This window comes from Astatotilapia calliptera, chromosome 5, assembly GCF_964374335.1.
Source record: "Astatotilapia calliptera chromosome 5, fAstCal68.1, whole genome shotgun sequence".
NCBI classification, from domain to species: Eukaryota; Metazoa; Chordata; class Actinopteri; order Cichliformes; family Cichlidae; genus Astatotilapia; species Astatotilapia calliptera.
The window spans coordinates 30,428,173-30,449,587 of record NC_137426.1 but is presented as its reverse complement, the minus strand read 5'-3'; the positions used below and the strand labels follow the sequence as shown (position 1 = coordinate 30,449,587).

Below are 21,415 nucleotides of genomic sequence, written 5' to 3'. Positions count from 1 at the left end.
CAGGCAGGGCTGGTGATTATTTTGGCTTGTTTTGCAGACACTGGACCTGTGCAGCCACGAGTCGCCCATGAGCTCCTCCCACCAAAGTATTCTAGAGTCAAATGTGAGGCCATCTGACTGACAGCTGCAGCTTGGCACAAGTTGACGATGACCCCAGGCACAGCAGCAGATCTACAACAGAATGGCTGAAAAAGAAAAGAATCGAGGTGTTGCAATGACCCAGTCGAAGCCGTGAATGAAATGCTGTGGCGGCAACGTAAGAGAGCTGTGCATTAATGATTGCCCGCAAACCTCAGCGACAGAAGTAACTTTGCAAAGAAGAGTAGGCCAAAATTCCTCCACAACAATTTGAGAGACTGATGAAGTCATATATTAGAAGCCATCACTGGTGTTAGTTCAGTTTATTGTTGCTAAAGGTGGTCTTACAAGCTGAAAAACTGGATGTTCCCATTGTCATATGACTGTAGACTGTGGTAAATGGCCTGTATTTGTATAGTGCTTTTCTAGTCCCTAAGGACCCCAAAGCGCTTTACACAACCTGTCATCCACCCATTCACACACACATTCACACACTGGTGATGGCAAGCTACATTGTAGCCACAGCCACCCTGGGGCGCACTGACAGAGGCGAGGCTGCCGGACACTGGCGCCACCGGGCCCTCTGACCACCACCAGTAGGCAACGGGTGAAGTGTCTTGCCCAAGGGCACAACGATTGAGACTGTCTAAGCAAGGGCTCGAACCGGCAACCTTCCGATTACAAGGCGAACTCCCAACTCTTGAGCCACGATCGCCCCTTAGCATATAGCATATAAAGCATAAAGGAAGAAAAGAATTGTCTTTTTGGGCAAAGTCAGCAATTTCTTTCTGTGTTACCACAGAAATTGAAGTAAATTTAGATCATTCTTCAGAATAACTGATTACAAAAACAGACTGAACACAGCTGCTCAGGCTGGCTTTACACTGCGTTTTTACCAAACCATTTCTGGGGGTTTTTGATGACAGAGAAACTATGACTGGTCAGGAAGGCCACAGCAGAGGTTCCTTTGCTTTCTTTGCAGACACAAGCTGCAGATCTACATTTTTAAGACGTCTTAAACCTGTAAAAATTCAGAATTGAGGTTTACAAGAAGTGTATAATAGGGATAAAGGGATCAGCAGCTTCTGATTTCATAATAACCCATTTATAGATGTATAAATGGCTTTCAGTAAAGCCTCCCCAAACCTCCACTTAAACAATGCAGATTTTGGTCAGCAAGCAGCATTTTTTCAAAGGGCTCAGTCATGAAACACCAGTTGTATTTCTGATTTTGCAGATGATGTTATGTGGAGGAAGTTTGTGTTTCCTTAGCCTTGAGCCAAGCGACCCGTGTCAGTTACCTTGAATTCTGCCTGGAAACAAAGTAGACTAACTGAACTCGATGGTGTAACGCATTTGCTGCTTGATTGGTTTCCACGGGCGACAGGTGAAATCTCACATGGCAGAGGTCCTGATGGTGTTTGTGTGGGTGACTGGATATTGGTGTATGGGCACGTGCACATACAGGAAACATACGGGGGGCTCGGAGCCTGAGTAAACTGTGAAAGAGCTGCCACGCGGCCTGCTGAAATGCCTTTCATTGTGACAGCAGTTCTGTCTAAACAGTTATGGTCAGAGGCCGAGCGCCGCCACCTGTATCCCTGGACGTCTTTAACGGACCCTCAGCAGGGCTGACAGTAAATTAAGGGAAGCTATGTCTACCCTGACAGCGAGATGCTGTAGGTCACTGACTGAAGGTCTTTCCAAGCAGCTAGACAGGTTTCCCTTCCAAGTCTATTTAAAGTCAAGCAGAGCAACTGAAGTCATGGCGCACTGTTTAGAAACAGTGATTTCATTGGAACCAAAATACAGGAGATCAAAAACATGGAGAGGGGCATCATCGTGTAACCTGATTTTTATATTTATTTTTTTCATGCATCCACGTTGCATTTTGCAGTGATTTATCGGGCCTAGTGATGCGGGTAAAGAAAATGAGCTGGACAAACTATAAAGTCCACTCAATATTTTTAAAAAACTGCTAACAGTTCACAGATGTACCGGTATTCATGTGTTTCCTTGTAAGTCAGTCATTTTCTGTAATTCAATTTGAACTTTGCTAAGCAAACAGCTTACAAACTGCGTGCTACACACAAACAGCTTTAGCTCGGTTTACTTTCCATCCTCAAACAGCAAACTAACCTCACCACAGTGGATTTGTTTTAGTGTGTTTAAACGAAGACTTGTGAGTGATATGTCTAACCGCATCCTTGTTAACCCTTTCTACCAACTTTATTAGACAGGGGGGGGGGGGCTGCAGCGGGGCTGTCACTGAGATCCTGGAGTGCGTCAGATTGTCTGCGGGCCTCTGTTTGGATAAGGTTGTATTCCCATTGTTTCTGATGCCCCAGCTGGGCCGAGGTATGCCTCCATGCTCCTGAAATAGAAAGACAGCTGAGGGCTGCCATGCATACTGAGGGCAGGGTTGGCCGGGCCCACTGACCCGCACCACATCTTAGCACAATGAGAGACGGGGTATTGTCTGGAGCCAGAGAGTAATAGCTGAGGTATCAAACGCCCCAAATGGATTGCTAAAAGACTGATTAACTCCTCGGCGTGTTATTGTTGTCTGTGTATGGGTAAATGTACGGGTGGGCTGGAGTGGAACGGGTGTGGCGGAGTAATTGGGGGCTTTGGAGTGTGTTTCTGCCACGCGACTGCCCGTCTCCACTCCAATGAAGCGTCAGCTAAAGACCTGAGCCCGCACAGTTGCTGCAAGGTATTGTGGGCAAGCACGAGGCGATTACAGATATATCCACCAGCGATGAATGCTTTGATCCAAAATGAAACACAGCTTCACCCCCCAATTTTAGGTTGCTGCTACAAGTCAAAGCAGGGCTCTTCAAATCATACTTTTTATTTTGCCTTTTAAAACATTTTTTAGATCAATATGTTTGCTCTGAAGCGAGTAAACTGTGTTACTGCTTTCCCAGGAGAAAAAGAATAAATAAAAGAAGCCAGAAAGGAAAATTATAAAGAGTTCTTAGCTGAAAAAGGTGCGCAGAGGACTTTATGTAAAGATGCTGATAACCAGATTTCTGACACTGAATTTATCTCAAACTTCTTCATATTGCAGTAAAACAGCTTGAAAAGAAAATGATATTTCTTTTCTCAATGACAGACTGGGATTTGTGAATGTGAAAAGATACAAATGTATCATTTTTTGGCATTACTGTTTCTGGAGGAACATTCCCAATGCATAGAGCGAGAGGTGTGACCATGCAGTGCGTGATTAAACACTGCAGAGAATGACTGCAGTCATAATTCCCAATCTCCCTCCATCTCACTGCCTAAGCGTCCTGGCATTCGGTGCATGATGATCTAAAACAACTGTGACCGACCCCCAGATCAAGCCCTGATGCCCCAAATGTCAGCTCCTCGCATCACCAAACTGCCGGTGAGCCAACCCTCCCCAGGAGACGACTCTGTCCCCACACTTTTGGTGCTGAGCTCTACAGCTGGACGACTGCTCGGTTATTTTATACTGCAGGGTAACTTAAAGCTGCACAAATGTCTCATAATCAAAGCAGGAGTAATAATGGGCCTGGATGCAGTGGGGTGGGAGGTCTAAATGATTTTGAGGAACACTGGGGACGTAAGGAGAGCCGTTGCTCCGAGAAGTCAGCTGTTGCAGTGGGCTGCAGTATAGCGGTGCAGAGAGATGTCCTGGGCCCGACGCCGAAGCTGCAATCGCTTGTGTGTGTGTTTACATGCTGGAGTTTGTGCACTTATTTAAAGCCAGCAGCTCTGGGGACTTTGGGATTCATCTTCTCCTCGTGTGTTATCAGCACGCCAGCTTTTCAAACGGTGCACCAAAGTGACATGGTACATAAACCTGCCTCTGCTTCTCTGAAGAGACCCTCGTCCCAGAATAGCTCAGGCCCGCTCTATCTAACTGATGCCTAAGAAAGTTTGAGACATCACGGCAACACCTCTCAGTCTGCCACGGCAACAGATAGCGGCATCAACAAAGATGGCCGCCCCTCAAGTCAAGACATCTCATTACGAGTGGGTTTTCTCCTCCTCTCTGTCTCACTCTCTGAGTTGTTGTGGGGAAAGGGCACTCTCTTGTCATGTTACAAGACGGCCCACCGCTTTTCAGGACTTTGTAAAAACAAACAAACAATAAACTGCAGAGAGTCTGTCAAGAGCAGATGACAATTTCTGGCTTATCTATAGAGCTTTTGCTGATTTTGACACAGCCAACACAATCTCCCTATCAGGAATGCGGGACTCTGGCTTTGTCTATTCTGAGAAACTCTGGTCCCCCTTTCTCCTCCCCCCCCCCCCCCCCCCCCCCCATGCTGCTGCACTGTCACCCTGCTCTCATACCACACACCAACCTCTCCCTTTGCTCTGAAGGTCAGATCTGCTGGAGCAGGAGTGTGAGAGGCACAGTAGCTTATGACACAATTAACGGACACACAAAATTGCAGCATCTGCAAGTGATAATACAGCACACTGGGCTTTCAGTGGACAGGCATCATTCTTCTTTGCTTTTTTCCCTCTCAGAGGCTTGGTGTGGTAAATCCAAACATGTTGCTGGCATCAGCTCCGCAGAAAAAACAAACGATGAAAAAAGAAAAACATGAAACTGTGACTCTTTTCAACACTTTTTGGGCATAAATCGAAACATTTATTGGTTTTAAATTCACATGAGGCTCTTTATTGTGAACCCTGCGCCATGTTTCTCTCTATTAATATAATGTTGGATATTTATAGTAACATGTTTAATGCCACACAGCTCCTGAAATAATCTCTTCTAAGGTTGCATCCTCTGTGGCCACACACAATAGCAAACATCCCTGGCAGCACTTGACAACAAAAACGCTGCACGACTATTACTTAGAGGCCAACGTGAGTTCACAGCATGAAAGTCACGCAAGAGGTTAAATGTAGGGTCAAACAAAAGTTAAGTAGATGAGAAGATGAATTATGAAGTCTTGGCTGTAACTTTGATTCTGTTTTAGTGTTGTTGTTTTTGTTTGTTTGTTTTCATCTCTGTCTCTCTGATTATTCCTGTTTTTGTTGTTGTCTTTTAAACATATTATTTCATGGTAGAGGTAATGATGCAATGCCCTTCAGAGTCTGCATAAAGGAAAATAATAACTCTCTCCCTCCAGGATGCTCCTAATGCAACTCTCTAACACTCCCTCGCTGTGTGTACAGTGCATAAAATAACTGGGATACAAAAATAGCCGGCTTGAGTTCAGAGCAATGACAAAAACGTAGCTTTCCTTTTGTGTCAATTGAGACAGCCGCCCCGCACCAATAGGAGTCGGAGGAGGTGGCATATGCTAATGAGGGACAAATGTCCACTGACCGTGACCTTGAGGAAAACAGTATAAAGGAGGGCACATCCCAGTAAGCAGTTATTTCGTTGTGCTCTTTCTGAGGTCAGTGGACAACTTTTTGCCTCTGTTTGGTAGGTTGAACTTTGCGCATTTTGCGCGCGGGGATTGTCTGCCTTTTTAAAGAGTCCCAATTTATTTTTTAAGAGTAAAATAATCTCGCTTGCCATTGCTTCGTCGGTTAACGGTCTTTACACTTCTGTAGTTTTCTTCTGATTTCTTAGTAGCGGATTTGCGCTCTTTGCGCACAGGCTGTTTTCGTTTCATCCCGTCGTGGAAACTGAAGTAACCACAGGCGCTTTGACATGTAATGAGCTACTGACCTTAATGCAAAGATTTGTCTTCTTATCAAAGAAATTCTTCAACTGGTGCCTCAAGTTTTCGGGGCCGGCGAGGAGCTGCCACCATGTCGCGCTTTGACGTGAAAGAGTTTGGAGAGGCTTCGCCGTTTTTACGCAAATCTGATCTGGAGCTGCTGGCGATGCAAACCACGGCTTTTGACGGTAGGCCTTTTAAGGAGACTTCAAGGGAACTAAACCTTAAAGCGCTTCACTTAAGAAATAGTCTTTTTAAAAAAGGAGAAATCTATCTGATGTTGTGCGATTAGGCCTTTTCATTTTAGTAACAAAGCTGTGTTTAATGTCATGTTTTTAAAGGGATAAAACAAACAGTTTTGAAACAACAACAACAACAAAAATGCGTAAACTATGTTTGGAATTTTAAAATTGAGATCATTGTGATCGCAACAAATGCATCCTAACATAACAGAACATATATTAGTTAGTTATTAGTTATTCATATTTTATTCAAAGTTTGATTTGAACTTTGCATTTACATTATATATATATATTTTGTTTGTTTGTTTGTTTAAATCTGCTTAACTAAATGTTTATTAACCAGTGTATGAATGTGAGAGTGAATGAATAGTGGTATTGTAAAGCGCTTTGGGTGCCTTGAAAAGCGCTATATAAATCCAATCCATTATTATTATTATTATTATTAAATTTTTTGAGATTTGTTTTTTTATTATCAATAATTCCCCCAATCCTCTCAATAATACTCCTCTCTCTCTACACCTCTGCCAGGTAAGAAGCGAGCTTGGATCCCGGATGAAAAAGAGGCTTACATTGAGATCGAGATCAAGGAAGTCAGCGGTGACAAAGTCATTGTTGAGACCAAAGATGGCAGGGTAAATGTTCATCCCTCTGTGGTACGGTGGTACCTGCTGACACATCTTCTCATGACTTTAACTGTATCTGCATGATTTCTTTCTCATGTCTTTGTGTGTCCATCGCCTCAGACCCTGACAGTGAAGGACTGTGACATCCAGCAAATGAACCCTCCAAAGTATGACATGATCGAAGACATGGCCATGCTGACGCACCTCAATGAGGCCTCTGTGCTTCACAACCTGCGCAGACGCTACAGTGCCTGGATGATCTATGTAAGTATCTCAGCACCGAGGGATGCCATGTTTCCAGGTTGCTTTAAGTGGCTAGATTATCCAGAGTTCAGCTGTGAGCTTGTGTGAAGTCAGCCTCTCAGTAGAAAGATGGTTTTAGGCATCTTGTGTCTTGTCCCTCTGTTTCCTCAGACTTACTCGGGGCTCTTCTGCGTGACAGTGAATCCATACAAATGGCTGCCTGTCTACACAGCTCCTGTGGTGGCTGCCTACAAAGGAAAACGCCGCTCTGAGGCACCGCCGCACATCTACTCGATTGCAGACAATGCCTACAATGACATGCTTCGCAGTGAGTGCACACACACACTCACGCACATGTGAAATAACTCTGCAAAGTGGTCTAACGCAGGTGGTGTCTTTTTAAATATAAACACACATCTATTCTGTCTTCATCAGATCGAGAGAATCAATCCATGCTCATCACGTAAGTTTCACCTGCTTTATTTTTTATTTTATTTTTAAATTTGGTCTTGTTTCAAGCCACAAATTTGGGAAGAAATACACATCTTACACACGTACAACAATTTTAAAGATTTGATTTGAAGATTTTTTTGTTTTTTCCTCCATTTTTTATTTTTCTCTGACTGAACCTTGTTCCTTCCTTTTTAATTTTTTTTACCCCACTTGTAACATGCAGTGTACGTGTACCAGTTTTGTGAGCAGTTTTTACTGTGTCTGTTTGTATGTACACTTTGTTATTTTTTTACACTCCTATAGCGGAGAATCCGGTGCTGGCAAAACTGTCAACACGAAACGTGTCATTCAGTATTTTGCCATTGTGGCAGCTCTCGGGGATACACCTGCCAAAAAAGGAGTAAGGCCGATGTGGCAACCCGTATTTTTGTTTCCTCCCGTTTTTTAATCTTTTTTTTTTTTTTTTTTTGCTTCATTTAATTTTTATTTTCTTCCTCTTTTTTTTGGTCCCAGGACCCCTTCAGTGTACACCCTTAAAACCATGTCCATACATTTTCCTCACTGTCAACATGGTGAATGTGAGAACTGATTACATTCATGTCTGAGTCTCTACCTTCATGTGTTGTGTTCCAGCTGCTCCACTCTGCTTTCTTATTGTTTTTAATCATTTCTTTTTTCCTCTCCCCTTTTCCCTTTTTTATGGCTCAGAATTTTAATTTTCTCTTCTTTTCCCCTTTTGCTTTAATTTTTTTTGGGACTTTTCCGTGTTGCTTGATGCTCCCCTTTTTCTTCCCTCCGTTCATCATAAGAAACATGGTGGCCTTTTTTTTTTTTTTTTTTACCACAGCTTTAACACCAAGTTTCTAATTTTCCAGTCGATCATGGTGTTCCCCTTTGATTGTGAGAGCATTATTCAGTCATGGCTTCTGTGATATGACACTCACACTCTTTTCCCCTTCTTTCTTTACAGCAAGGTCCTGCAACCAAAACTGGGGTGAGTTTAGCAGCAAAATAAACACAACTGTCAAAAATTACTTTGTGTTGGCATTTTTTTTATATTACACTTTTTTTTTCTTTGCAGGGGACTCTGGAGGATCAGATCATTGAGGCGAATCCTGCCATGGAGGCGTTTGGTAATGCCAAAACGCTAAGGAATGACAACTCATCCCGATTTGTGAGTAACTGGAAACTGTACTTAGTCTAAAACAGAGTTTATGGATTGAAACATATTTGGAATTCTCTTAATGGTGATTATTTATTTTAAACTCGATGATTTCTTACGTCTGCAGGGCAAATTCATTAGGATCCACTTTGGTCCTACTGGCAAACTGGCCTCAGCTGACATTGACATATGTGAGTAAATAAAAGCGCAGAGTGATTAAAACCACACAGTTCTCAGTTTGTTTCATGTCCCACACAAACATGTCCTTCAGATCTTCTGGAAAAATCCAGAGTTATATTCCAGCAGCCTGGTGAGAGAAGCTACCACATCTACTACCAGATCATGTCACAGAAGAAACCAGAACTCTTAGGTTAGTTACTCTGGTTACTTTGGATATTTAGATACTGTGTACTACTGCTGATCTGCAAAATGATTTTAAAAAACCTTTGTTTTCCAGACATGCTGCTGGTGTCGTCCAACCCATATGACTACCACTTCTGCTCCCAGGGCGTGACGACTGTCGAGAACCTGGATGATGGGCTGGAGCTGATGGCCACTGATGTAAACTTTTATCCTCTTCGCTGATAAACAAAACAAAACAAAAAAACAACTGAATAGATTTGCAAAGTTGTGAGCGTTGCTTTCTTGATCTCTTACAGCATGCCATGGACATCCTGGGCTTCCTACCAGAGGAGAAGTATGGCTGCTATAAAATAGTCGGAGCCATCATGCACTTTGGCAACATGAAATTCAAGCAAAAGCAGCGCGAGGAACAGGCGGAGGCCGACGGCACTGAAAGTAAGAACCTGTAGTCTGCAAGGAGTGAGCATAAAAGAATGAAAAGAAACCATGCAGTTAAAACAGGGGTCATGTTTCACACGTTTTTCATCTCCCTTTCTGCTACCAGGTGCAGACAAAGCCTCATACCTGATGGGAGTCAGTTCAGCTGACCTCATCAAGGGCCTCCTCCACCCAAGGGTGAAGGTGGGAAATGAGTATGTTGTGAAGGGACAGAATGTTGAACAGGTGAGGAGACGCAGTGTCTCATGTCTGTGTTTTTGTTAAGCGTAAAGAGGCATAATCCACCCCATAATAATCATACAAACATCTATTAGTACAGTGGAGTAAAAGTTCAGTGGTTGCTCTCCTACCGCTAGGCTAATGGAAGGACGGCTTCTTAATCCTCAGTCAATACACTCACCTCTCAACACACACTAGAATATGGTTTTCAAACAACAGAGGCCATCCACGTGAATGATAGTATTCCTTCTTTGTGTGTGTGTGTGTGTGTGTGTGTGTGTGTGTGTGTGTGTGTGTGTGTGTGTGTGTGTGTGTGTGTGTGTGTGTGTGTGTGTGTGTGTGTGTGTAACTGTGCTTGGGTGCTGAAGGTTACCTATGCAGTCGGAGCTTTGGCCAAAGCCACGTATGACCGCATGTTCAAATGGCTCGTGGGGCGCATCAACCGGACCCTGTACACCTCCCTCCCTCGCCAGTACTTCATAGGAGTCTTGGACATTGCAGGGTTTGAGATCTTTGATGTGAGTTGATCTGCATGAAAGTTCAAATAACAGTCATACAGATAAAAGTTGAAAAAATAAAACTAGTTCAACACTTGCGTGATGATACGTCTTTTTGTAACCTGATCGTTCCTCGCCGTAGCTCACACTGCAATGACTCGGCAACGCTGCAGGCTGATCTGTAACAGTTCCTCCTGTTTTTCATGCTCCTGTGGTGTCTCCTCTGAACACCTGTTCTTTTTTCTTTTTTCTTCCATTGAAGCTCAACAGCTTTGAGCAGCTGTGCATCAACTTCACGAATGAGAAACTGCAACAGTTTTTCAACCACCACATGTTCATCCTGGAGCAGGAAGAGTACAAGAGAGAGGGTATCGAATGGACCTTCATCGATTTCGGGCTGGACCTTCAAGCGTGCATTGATCTCATTGAAAAGGTGAGCACAGCGTTGTGCTGTTACACATGTGAGGGCTTATAGAGACTAACATGCTGTGTTTGGTGCAGCCGCTGGGCATCATGTCCATCCTTGAAGAGGAGTGCATGTTCCCAAAGGCTTCAGATAACAGCTTTAAAGCCAAGATGTATGACAATCACCTTGGCAAGTCACCAAACTTCCAAAAACCACGGCCAGACAAGAAGCGCAAGTTCGAGGCCCATTTTGAACTGGTGCACTACGCTGGAGTAGTAAGTTGGTTTTCACAAGAGCAATTCTACAAGATAACATTTTACATTTAATACATTACCTGTTTATACATTTGCATTTGTTTGTTTATTTGTAGGTACCGTACAACATTTTTGGCTGGTTAGACAAAAATAAGGACCCACTGAATGAGACAGTGGTGGCTTGTTTCCAAAAGTCTGCCAACAAGCTGCTTGCTTCTCTGTATGAGAATTACGTTGGCTCTGACTCAGGTACAGTTTGGATTCTGATGGATGACTAAAGAATGAATAAATGATGTTTTAATCGTTTATTAATTTAGTAATCCTTCCTTTGACACCCTTGCAGCGCCTGACCCCAAGGCAGGTGGCAAGGAAAAGAGGAAGAAGGCAGCCTCCTTCCAGACTGTGTCCCAGCTTCATAAGGTGAGGCTGATGTGGCTGCTGCAGGGCTTGTGGAAAAACACTGAAGCTGGAAGCAAATGCACTGAGAGGCTTTAATGCAGGTGTTTAGTGCAAAATTGTGGATGTCACTGGAGCATGGGGACGGAGGCAGTTAAGACTTGCAGTGATGTTTAGGGCAATGATCACATGAACATCACTTTAAGTCTGTGCTGGCTCCTCTCTTCTTTACTTCAAGGATTTCTCATGTGAGCGTCACAGAGTAACAGGTTTTGCATGGTTGATGTCTTTGGTATTTTAACAGATTATTCAAAGTATTTTTATTCACTCATTTGGTTTGCTGTGATTCTTTGTTCCTGCAGGAAAATCTGAATAAGCTGATGACCAACCTCCGGAGCACGCAGCCCCATTTTGTTCGCTGCATCATCCCTAATGAGACCAAGACTCCAGGTAAACCGAAACGTAATCATCACATATTACCAGCTGATTAAAACCAATATGGACTTTTGGACACCACGACTCATGTTTGAAACCTGTTCTGCACAGGGATCATGGATGCATTTCTTGTGCTGCACCAGCTGCGCTGTAACGGCGTGCTGGAAGGCATCAGGATCTGCAGGAAGGGCTTTCCTAACCGGATCCTCTACGCCGAGTTCAAGCAGCGGTAAGATATGCGCACACATCACTCAGATCACATAAGAGATATCGCGGTGCTATCATGGTCCTTTTTGTTTGGTAATCATTCAATCAGCTACCGCATCCTGAACCCACACGCCATCCCAGATGACAAGTTTGTGGACAGCAGGAAAGCAGCGGAGAAGCTGCTGGCCTCCCTGGACATCGACCACAGCCAGTACAGATTTGGACACACAAAGGTGTCTATTTTATTTGATATTTTTCTATGTTTCTCATAATTTATACACAGTACATTTTTTAAGATTAAATTGAAACAGTACATAAAATACTCCATATACATATTTACACACAAAGGGATAAATTAAAATTAATAATAATAATTAATCAAAATGCTAATAGTGTATAACACAGATTTTTTATATTAGCTATTAAACAATTTAACAATTCAAATGCATTTATTTAGAAGGTTTCTGTGTTTTTCTTTAATACAAATATGAATATATTTTACTTAGTACATTTTTATTGTGGCTGTATTCCTTGCATGGCTGTGTCAAAGTTAAAATGATTTTTGAAATTGAAAGTTAATCGACCATTTGATTATGCAAATAAAAATCTTTGTAATCCACACTTTTTAGTTTGTATTTTGTAATTAAAGCAGTGTTTCTTTTCATGTAGGTGTTCTTCAAAGCAGGCTTGCTGGGTCACCTCGAAGAGATGAGGGATGAGCGTTTGGCCAAAGTCTTGACGCTGTTCCAGGCGGCCGCTCGTGGCAAAATCATGAGGATGGAGCTGCTGAAGATGACGGAAAGGAGGTAAAAAAAAAAAAAAGAAAGAAAAGAAAAGAAAAGAAAAAGAAAAAGTAATTTTGCTCATTACTCTAAAAGAAGAGAAAGTGTGTTAATGAACACCAGTCTTCGAGCTCCACCTTACAGGAAGGTGAAGACATGAGTACAAAAAGCAGACCTCCAACAGTTGCTCCTCCGAACAGGTTTAATAGAGCCCGGTGAGCCGCCAGCCCCCCGGCCTGTGATACACTATACCTTATCGTTCACTCCCTCGCTCAAGTATGTTTGGCATGCAAGGGCAGTGTTATCGGCGTGTGTGAGGCGTGTGCTTGTCCTTGTATGGTTACCAGTTATGCGTGTGGCCCTGCTGTTAATAAGGGCTGCATGCCCCCCTCATCTCTCTCCCGCACACCCCACGCTCGCAGGTCTCTGGCCATTCTCTCCCTCTGCTTTCTCTAAATGAAACAATGCGGACGGTGTCCTCAGAGCCAGGTGGCGACATGTGTCAAGTGGCAGCTGCTCGGGGCCTCCCTAAAAATACAACCATCACCACCACCCCCACCCACCCCACCCCTTCCCTGGATGCCCAATGGCCCCTGGCCCCTTTTGTCCACGGCGCCTGTACTTCTAAGTGTGTGCATTGATGGGATAGGTGGCGGGTGACAGAGGATTAAAGCTGGCTGTCGGACAGAGGGCTTTAGTTTCTAAATAAACACAAACGCTCACCTTTGAGAGGCACCCGGCACGGAGTCATGTCAAAAACGCAATCAGCCCCTCAACCCTCCCGCACAACCACCACCTCCCAACCCTTGCAAGCGCACGCTCGCCCAAACCCTCTAAACATTGACGCGAAGTCCTTGACTAATCTGCTCCGGGTCCATATTTAGGGCTGTGAGACACCATCCTGCTGAGACTAAATCAATCTGGCTACCCTGTTTGGCCAGAGTCGTGAAACATCAAAAGCAGCATTAGGTGTATGATTTCATGTGGCATCCATCTGTGTATGATTAGATACAAGGGAGTGGATACTCGCAGGGTTAGTGCCAAAAAATCAAGCGCCAAGAAGAAGTCGATAAATAAACGGGGAAAGCCCGGGATAAATCTCTCTGACCTAACCGCCCTGCGGTATAACATTTAGGATTTTAACTTTGCATCCACTGAACTTTCGAGCAGACTTGGCATCATGTGACACTACTTTAGCTACCTAATATATCCATTTATTTAAGTTTTCTATTTGAACTTCTTATCTGTAGCTTTTAGTTGTTTAAACCATTTATTCTGCACCTTTTATTCATTTCAAATATAACACTTTTAGCTCTCCAGTTAATATATCATTCTCTTTACTCGACCTTTCCCTGATTACATGCTCCCAGTAGAAGTGATCACAGGGAACAAAAACTACATTTATATTTACTTTTAATTTACTGAAATAACATTAAAGCTACACAAATTTAATTCATGTTTGCTCACATAAATATATAGAAAATATATTTTTTTCCAGTCAAAATGTCACATGACTGTGATGTAGTTGTTTGCGTTGAGAGATCCGTTCTGAAAGTTTACCCCTGGTAAAAACATTGCCTGTATAAGCATTAAAACTAATAGGAAAAAATGACCGAACACTAAAACAGCTTTTTTTGTCAATTAAATTATGTTATATAAAACTAATTTAGCTACACAACAGGTTTTAAACAAAGAAAACCTTTTGTTGATGTTTTCAGGGAGGCTCTGATGATCATCCAGTGGAACATCCGGGCCTTCAACGCCGTCAAGCACTGGCCCTGGATGAAGCTCTTCTTCAAAATAAAACCCCTCCTGAAGAGCGTCGCTAACGAGAAAGAGCTGGCGTCTCTGAAGGAGGAGCTGGCCAAGCTGAAGGAAGCTCTGGAAAAATCTGAAATGAAACGGAAGGAGCTGGAAGAGCGGCAGGTCAGCCTGATCCAAGAGAAGAATGACCTCTCTCTACAGCTGCAAGCCGTAAGTTTTTCTCCTGATGTGCGGTATTTACACATTCAGCCTTTACACACACTGGCGTAGTGAGAAATTTGCTAAAGATGTACTTTTTCTTCCTCACAGGAGCAGGACAACCTGGCAGACGCTGAGGAACGCTGTGACCTGCTCATCAAGACTAAGATCCAGCTGGAGGCCAAAGTCAAGGAACTCCTGGAAAGGCTGGAGGACGAGGAAGAGATGAGCTCTAATGTGCTCGCTAAGAAGCGCAAGCTGGAGGATGAGTGTGCCGAGCTGAAGAAGGATATAGACGATCTGGAGATCACCCTGGCTAAACTGGAAAAGGAGAAGCATGCCACTGAGAACAAGGTAAGAAAAATGGATGAGAAAGAGCAGTAAGCTTCCTCCAGGGGGCGCTAAGAGGCCAGAGAAAGGACCACAGCATGCACAGTGGACAGGAGTTCAGTTTCTCACTGGCTGATTGTTAAACTCATTTTTAATCTTTTTATTTTGCAGGTGAAAAACCTAATTGAGGAAATGGCAGCTCTGGATGAAACCATACTGAAGCTGACCAAGGAGAAGAAGGCTCTTCAGGAGGCTCATCAGCAGACTCTGGATGACCTACAGGCAGAGGAGGACAAAGTCAACACTCTGACCAAAGCAAAGGCTAAGCTGGAGCAACAAGTAGATGATGTGAGTTTAAGACTAAACACAGAAACAAAGTGCTGTTACACCATTTAGTCAAAATTGTAAGATGTTTTCTTTCTGTGGTTCATCAGCTGGAAGGCTCTTTGGAACAAGAGAAAAAGCTACGTATGGACCTGGAACGAGTCAAACGTAAGCTGGAGGGAGATCTAAAGCTCTCTTTAGAGTCTGTGATGGACTTGGAGAATGACAAACAGCAACTTGAAGAGAAGCTGAAAAAGTGAGGATTGTCCCATAATCGCAGATAAACCATCTTTTAAACTATAAAGAGTGAATGATAAAGAACGATTCCCGAACATTTTCCCAACAGAAAAGACTTTGAAATGAATGAAATTAGCACAAGGATAGAAGATGAGCAAGCATTGTCCAATCAGCTTCAGAAGAAGATAAAGGAGCTGCAGGTGAAAATGAGCCTTAGCGTCTAGTAGAGCAGATGTGAGCCACCATCACAAAGTAACTGACTGTCGCTTTTCTCCAGGCTCGCATCGAGGAGTTGGAAGAGGAGCTAGAGGCCGACAGGGCTTACAGGGCTAAAGTGGAGAAGCAGCGCGGGGACGTGGCCCGTGAGCTGGAGGAGCTGAGCGAGCGCCTGGAGGAGGCCGGTGGAGCCACCTCGGCCCAGATCGAGATGAACAAGAAGAGAGAGGCGGATTTTCTGAAGCTGCGGCGGGACCTGGAGGAAGCCATGCTGCACCACGAGGCCACGACCGCAGCTTTGCGGAAGAAGCACGCCGACACCGTGGCAGAGCTGAGCGAGCAGATTGACAGCCTGCAGAGGGTTAAGCAGAAACTGGAGAAAGAGAGGAGCGAGGCCAAGATGGAGGCCGATGACCTGGCCTCGACTGTGGAGCAGCTCTCCAGGGGCAAGGTATAGATAGAGATTTAAACTAGTACGGGAATTGCATTTATATTTGTGGCGAAATCAAAGAATTTGCATCTACTCAACAGGCCACTTCAGAGAAGACGTGCCGACTCTATGAAGATCAAATGAACGAGGCTAAAGCCAAGGTGGAGGAGCTCCAGAGGCAGCTCAGTGAAACCAGCACACAAAAGGCCCGTGCTCAGGCTGAGAGTGGTAAGAGGCTATAATTTGATCTAAAAATCTCACAGATTTCATAGACTCATAAGTAATGCCTGTAACTGCTTAACTCCACTATGCAGCCGAGCTGGGCAGGAAGCTTGAGGAGCGAGAGGGCATGGTGTCCCAGCTCCAACGTGCCAAAAACTCCTTCAGCCAGAGCGTGGAGGAGCTCAAGAAACAGCTTGAGGAGGAGAATAAGGTCAGCTCCCAATTAATCAGTTCATCAGTCAAAACTTACCGGCTCACTCGGCGTGTGTTGAGAGTTCCTCCAGTTAAATTAACTCCTTTTCTACCATCATAACTGATCTCTTAAGGCCAAGAGCGCCTTGGCCCATGCTCTCCAATCGTCTCGGCACGACTGTGATCTCCTAAGAGAGCAGTACGATGAAGAGCAGGAGACCAAGGCTGACCTGCAGAGAGCTCTGTCCAAAGCCAACGCTGAGGTGGCTCAGTGGAGGACAAAGTATGAAACTGATGCCATCCAGAGGACTGAGGAGCTGGAGGAAGCCAAGTGAGCGTGATGTGGTTTTTAACTTGCAAAATTTGATGGCGCCACGTGATTATTTTGAGAGCTGACTTTCAGTTCTGTTTGCCTCTCATTAGAAAGAAGCTGGTGGCACGCCTACAGGAGGCTGAAGAGAGTGTAGAAGCTTCCAATGCCAAGTGCTCCTCCCTGGAGAAGACGAAACATCGACTCCAGACAGAGATCGAAGACCTGGTCATTGATCTGGAACGTGCCAATGCTGCGGCTGCTGCCCTGGACAGAAAGCAGCGGAACTTTGACAAGGTACTGGCAATGACAAGGACCCTACATCATCAGTACTGCATTCCTGATGTGACCTACTTTGGTGAATTATCTTTGCATTCTTTAGGGAATATCACCCTATTTTTGCACCTCAATCTAGACCCTCTGAGAAGCAATGCTAATAAAAAGCCAAAGAAAACCTTTAATTGTCCCTTCCAGGTGCTAGCTGAATGGAAGCAGAAGTACGAAGAGTCCCAGTCAGAGCTGGAGACCTCTCAAAAAGAGTCTCGTGGCCTGAGCACAGAGCTCTTTAAACTGAAGAACACCTATGAGGAGACCTTAGAACATCTGGAGACCATCAAAAGGGAGAACAAGAACCTCCAAGGTACACATGGCATCATTAAAATTCAGCTGGAATTTACAGAAAGGTTTTCCCTTGACGTAAATTTAAATATAATACTTTCACATATCTTCTCCACCAGAGGAGATTGCTGACCTTTCAGATCAAATCAGTCAGGGAGGAAAAACCATTCACGAGCTGGAAAAGATAAAGAAGGGTCTGGACATCGAGAAAAGTGAGATTCAAGCTGCACTAGAGGAAGCTGAAGTAAGCAGCTTGCTGCGTTTATGTGCAATATTCCTTAAGAACAGTCTGCTAAATTCTTAATGCTCCATCTGTCTGTCTCAGGCTACTCTGGAACACGAAGAGAGCAAAACTCTCCGGACCCAGCTGGAGCTTAACCAGATAAAAGCTGATATTGACAGGAAGCTAGCGGAGAAGGATGAAGAAATTGACAATCTTCGGTGGGTTTTCTAGATAAAGCTCAATTACACTCTTGCTGATCTGCAGGAGTTTTTTATTTGCGCCTTTTTCTCCTTTTCAGGCGGAACCACCAGAAAACGGTGGAGTCTATGCAGGCTACCTTGGATGCTGAGGCCAAGTCTCGCAACGAGGCAGTGCGCCTGAGGAAGAAGATGGAAGGCGACCTGAATGAGATGGAGGTGCAGTTGAACCACGCTAACAGGCAGGCCTCGGAGTCCCAGAAACTCCTCAGAAACCTACAGGTGCAGCTCAAGGTGAGTCCATAACTACAGCCGGTCAGTGAGCTCACCTGATGTGCCATTGCACTCTAATGACTTTCTCCACCTGACGCATGACTCCAGGACACTCAGCTAGAGCTGGATGAGACCACCCACAAGAACGAGGAGCTGAAGGAGCAGGTTGCAGTGACAGAGCGTCGAAACAACCTGCTCACCGCCGAAGTGGAGGAGCTCAGGGCCATGCTGGAGCAGAACGATCGCTCACGCAAGCTGGCAGAACATGAACTGCTCGAGGCTACTGAAAGAGTCAACCTGCTGCACTCTCAGGTTGGAAGAAAATATTAGATGTTTTTTAAGATAGCACTAGTTATAGTCTTGTACTTTAAATGTTGGAAGGAGTTTTCCGTTTCAGAACACTGGGCTGATCAACCAGAAGAAGAAGCTGGAGGGCGATCTGTCCGTGCTGTCGAATGAGGTGGATGATGCCGTACAGGAGTGCCGTAATGCAGAAGAAAAAGCCAAAAAGGCAATCACTGATGTAAGTGCCCCAGTAACCAAAATACCAAATACAACTGTATACATCTGTGGCATAAGACTGGTTGCAATTAAGTTAGATTATTTGCCGATTTAACAGAGATTTTCTGCATTTGTAGGCGGCCATGATGGCAGAGGAGCTGAAGAAGGAGCAGGACACAAGTGCGCATCTGGAGAGGATGAAGAAGAACATGGAGCAGACCATAAAGGACCTGCAGATGCGTCTGAACGAGGCTGAGCAGATTGCCCTCAAGGGTGGAAAGAAGCAAGTTCAGAAGCTGGAGGCCAGAGTAGGAAATCACATCAGTCAACTGCATATTTACATAGTCTCTCGTCCACGTGCTTTACTTTGGAGTGAGTTTTAGTCATTTGCTTATTGCAATGGTAGGTCAAAGAACTGGAGAACGAATTTGAGTCTGAGCAAAAGAAGAGCCAAGAGTATCAGAAGGGAGTGCGCAAGTATGAAAGGAGAATCAAAGAGCTCTCTTACCAGGTAACTCACTGCGTGTGCACACGGAGCATGCAGAGGTGTGCAAATAAGATGTAAGACCTACCTCTGTTTCTCTGCAGGCCGAGGAGGACAAGAAGAATCTGGTCCGCCTGCAAGACCTCATCGACAAGCTGCAAGCCAAAGTAAAGAGTTACAAGAGACAGGCCGAAGAAGCGGTGAGTTTTCTGTTTGACAGTAAATGAAAGCTGTAATCGAAGCGATGATTCTAAGTGATGTTGTTTAAACTACAAATTTCTGAGCTTTTCTGTGCGCCACCAGACTGAAAATATCAATAGAATACTCAAAGATCTTTTAGTTTGGTGTAAATTGAATATTTTTCTTGGTTTTCTTTTACGCAGGAAGATCAGGTGAACACCAACATGTCCAAGTACAGGAAACTCCAGCATGAGCTTGACGATGCAGAGGAGAGGGCCGATATGGCTGAATCGCAGGTCAACAAGCTGCGTACCCGCACCCGGGATCAAGGCACCAAGGTCGGTAAACAACCCACAATGCATTTCTTGTTACAGCTCACTGCAGAATGGAATTGTATGACCTTTGGAAGAATATTTTAAAATTAGCCAGCGGGCTCTGTAGCATGGACTAATTTTAGAAGAGACTAGATGTAATCCTCTGTTAAAGATGAACTCACTTTAGCCCTCTCATGTGATCTGTAGCACGGTTATGAGTAACTCTGACACTGTGTATGTTGTTGCTAACAAACATCACTGTCTCGTGCTTTTCAGCTGGCCGAGTGATGGAAGAAAGCTGCCCTCAAACCTACGACAGTCAGCCAGCTGCAACAGCTGTGCACCAACTGTGATGGCGCACCCTCCAAATAAAGACTTTTAAACCTTTAAACGTGTCGTGTGTGTGTGTGTGTGTCAATGTGATAGAGAGATGCGATTCAACAAAGACAGTCTAAAGAAGAATTTATTATATGATTAATTTGACAAACAGCTGTTAAATAAGGAAATTAAACTTGAATACCAGCATTAGAGCAGGAGCATGAGGGCAAGTTTGTTACCGAAGTGTTTATTAGAATGTGGAACAGATTTTGTGAGTTGAACAGGGTTAGTCAGAGATTAACCATAAAGATGAAAAATAGATGTATAATTTCCTAAAGCCGTTTTACGACAGATTGTACACGACATTACTCACTGTCAGGCATCTTTGAAATGCCGTTTGTCGCAAACCCCATAGATGCCGTCAATCCTAGTGAGATACAATCATCTTCCTTCACTCCCTCCCACCCCAAAAAAAAAAAAAGCACCATATAATCAGTTGTAAAAGTGTGTTTAGGGCTTTTTATGACCATCCCCCTCATGCTAAACATTACATAAAATGTACAGTTAAAGTCAAAGTCAGGGGTCTAAAATAAGTCAAATAGTGTGTTATATTATGCAGCATGTTTTTGGCCAAAGAGGATAACATTTCACCATTTTTTTCTGTACAAACGAATGAATGAAAACTAAGGCCTACTGGGTGGATCACACCACATACAGCATTACTATAGAGAACCAGTTCTCTTGTGCATCATACAGAAGGGTCACTCTCAGAAACTCATCACAAAGCTACGGAAACTAGGGTGAAGAAAATGTTTATACAGGTATTCCAAAGAGCTCACACCATTCATGCTTTCATACCAACAGCTTCGTCCGACTTCTACCACCAACGGCTGAAGCGATAACAGCGTAATAAACAATCTGTCCTGAAGAACACCGTTGTAAATATTCTTGGGCATCCAACAAAGAAATGGAGAACTCGAAAAAGAAGCACTTACGGGTACTTGCGTTACTTTCACTGCAAAGCACAGAAGATGAAGTCATTTAAAGTTTGCGCACACCAGTCAAGAGTTTTAAGACATGCTAAAAGCTAAAAAATAGGAGAACCTTAAGAAGCTTTAAAGCAAATAGAAGGCTTCAAAAAAAATAAAAAAATAAAAAAAATTGACATGTTCACTTGCATCTCAAGGCAAAAAAAGCACAACTCGTGGTGTCGGAAATGCCCTCATACATTCACGTGAACACAACGTGCTGGGATTAAATCTGTACACTTGTGATTAGGAGTGGTTTGATCTGTACGGCGTTGGGATAAAACATGAGGTAGCTGATTCATTTGTACTTGTTTGACTGGACACATCCAAATCTTTTTAGCTCTGCATCTTCCATTTCAACAAAACAGGAGCACATTCAGGCTGTGGACAACTTTAACACAGCCACGCTCATCGTTTAAATTAAAGCTGAGCTATGCAGAAGGAGCCACCAAGAAGATTGTCATTCTCAGCTTGAAGGTTTCAGGAAATGCCAGATACCAGAGAAAGTGGAGGATTTCCAATCAAATGCTGATGTTGGGTTGAAAGCTAATTCGCATAAAGCAAACTTTGGGTATGGGGTGAACAAAAACTCTTA

The 21,415-nt window shown here is 43.9% G+C and overlaps 1 protein-coding gene across 2 annotated transcripts; it reads left to right on the top strand.

The window, feature by feature from the left end:
* The first annotated feature begins 5,437 nt into the window (after positions 1-5,437).
* Positions 5,438-19,865, top strand: myh7ba (myosin, heavy chain 7B, cardiac muscle, beta a). Of its 2 annotated transcripts, XM_080301425.1 has the most exons (44): positions 5,438-5,500; positions 5,781-5,929; positions 6,512-6,615; positions 6,727-6,870; positions 7,021-7,177; positions 7,285-7,312; positions 7,606-7,713; positions 8,273-8,276; positions 8,384-8,476; positions 8,592-8,655; positions 8,736-8,834; positions 8,922-9,025; positions 9,124-9,262; positions 9,372-9,490; positions 9,853-10,002; positions 10,244-10,414; positions 10,483-10,662; positions 10,758-10,890; positions 10,985-11,061; positions 11,400-11,487; positions 11,584-11,701; positions 11,789-11,912; positions 12,349-12,485; positions 14,180-14,435; positions 14,535-14,777; positions 14,925-15,101; positions 15,188-15,333; positions 15,424-15,514; positions 15,592-15,981; positions 16,062-16,188; positions 16,275-16,393; positions 16,509-16,705; positions 16,798-16,981; positions 17,159-17,324; positions 17,422-17,546; positions 17,628-17,743; positions 17,824-18,016; positions 18,104-18,307; positions 18,393-18,518; positions 18,634-18,804; positions 18,903-19,007; positions 19,085-19,180; positions 19,364-19,498; positions 19,751-19,865. In XM_080301425.1, the coding sequence occupies exons 2-44, from the start codon at positions 5,833-5,835 to the stop codon at positions 19,760-19,762; spliced, it is 5,817 nt and encodes a 1,938-aa protein (XP_080157551.1). In that variant the 5' UTR covers positions 5,438-5,500; positions 5,781-5,832; the 3' UTR covers positions 19,763-19,865. The 2 variants fall into 2 exon arrangements, with proteins under 2 accessions (XP_080157551.1, XP_080157550.1); XM_080301424.1 differs by lacking the exons at positions 5,438-5,500; positions 5,781-5,929; positions 7,606-7,713 and having other exon boundaries at positions 8,273-8,296.
* Positions 19,866-21,415: the final 1,550 nt, after the last annotated feature.

Bases quoted from the DNA above. Each gene is read 5' to 3' on its own strand.
- myh7ba (XM_080301425.1), top strand. From the start codon at position 5,833: ATGTCGCGCTTTGACGTGAAAGAGTTTGGAGAGGCTTCGCCGTTTTTA. The intron at 5,930-6,511 runs GTAGGCCTTTTA...CACCTCTGCCAG, and splicing joins GCAAACCACGGCTTTTGACG to GTAAGAAGCGAGCTTGGATC. The intron at 15,334-15,423 runs GTGAGGATTGTC...TTTTCCCAACAG, and splicing joins CTTGAAGAGAAGCTGAAAAA to AAAAGACTTTGAAATGAATG.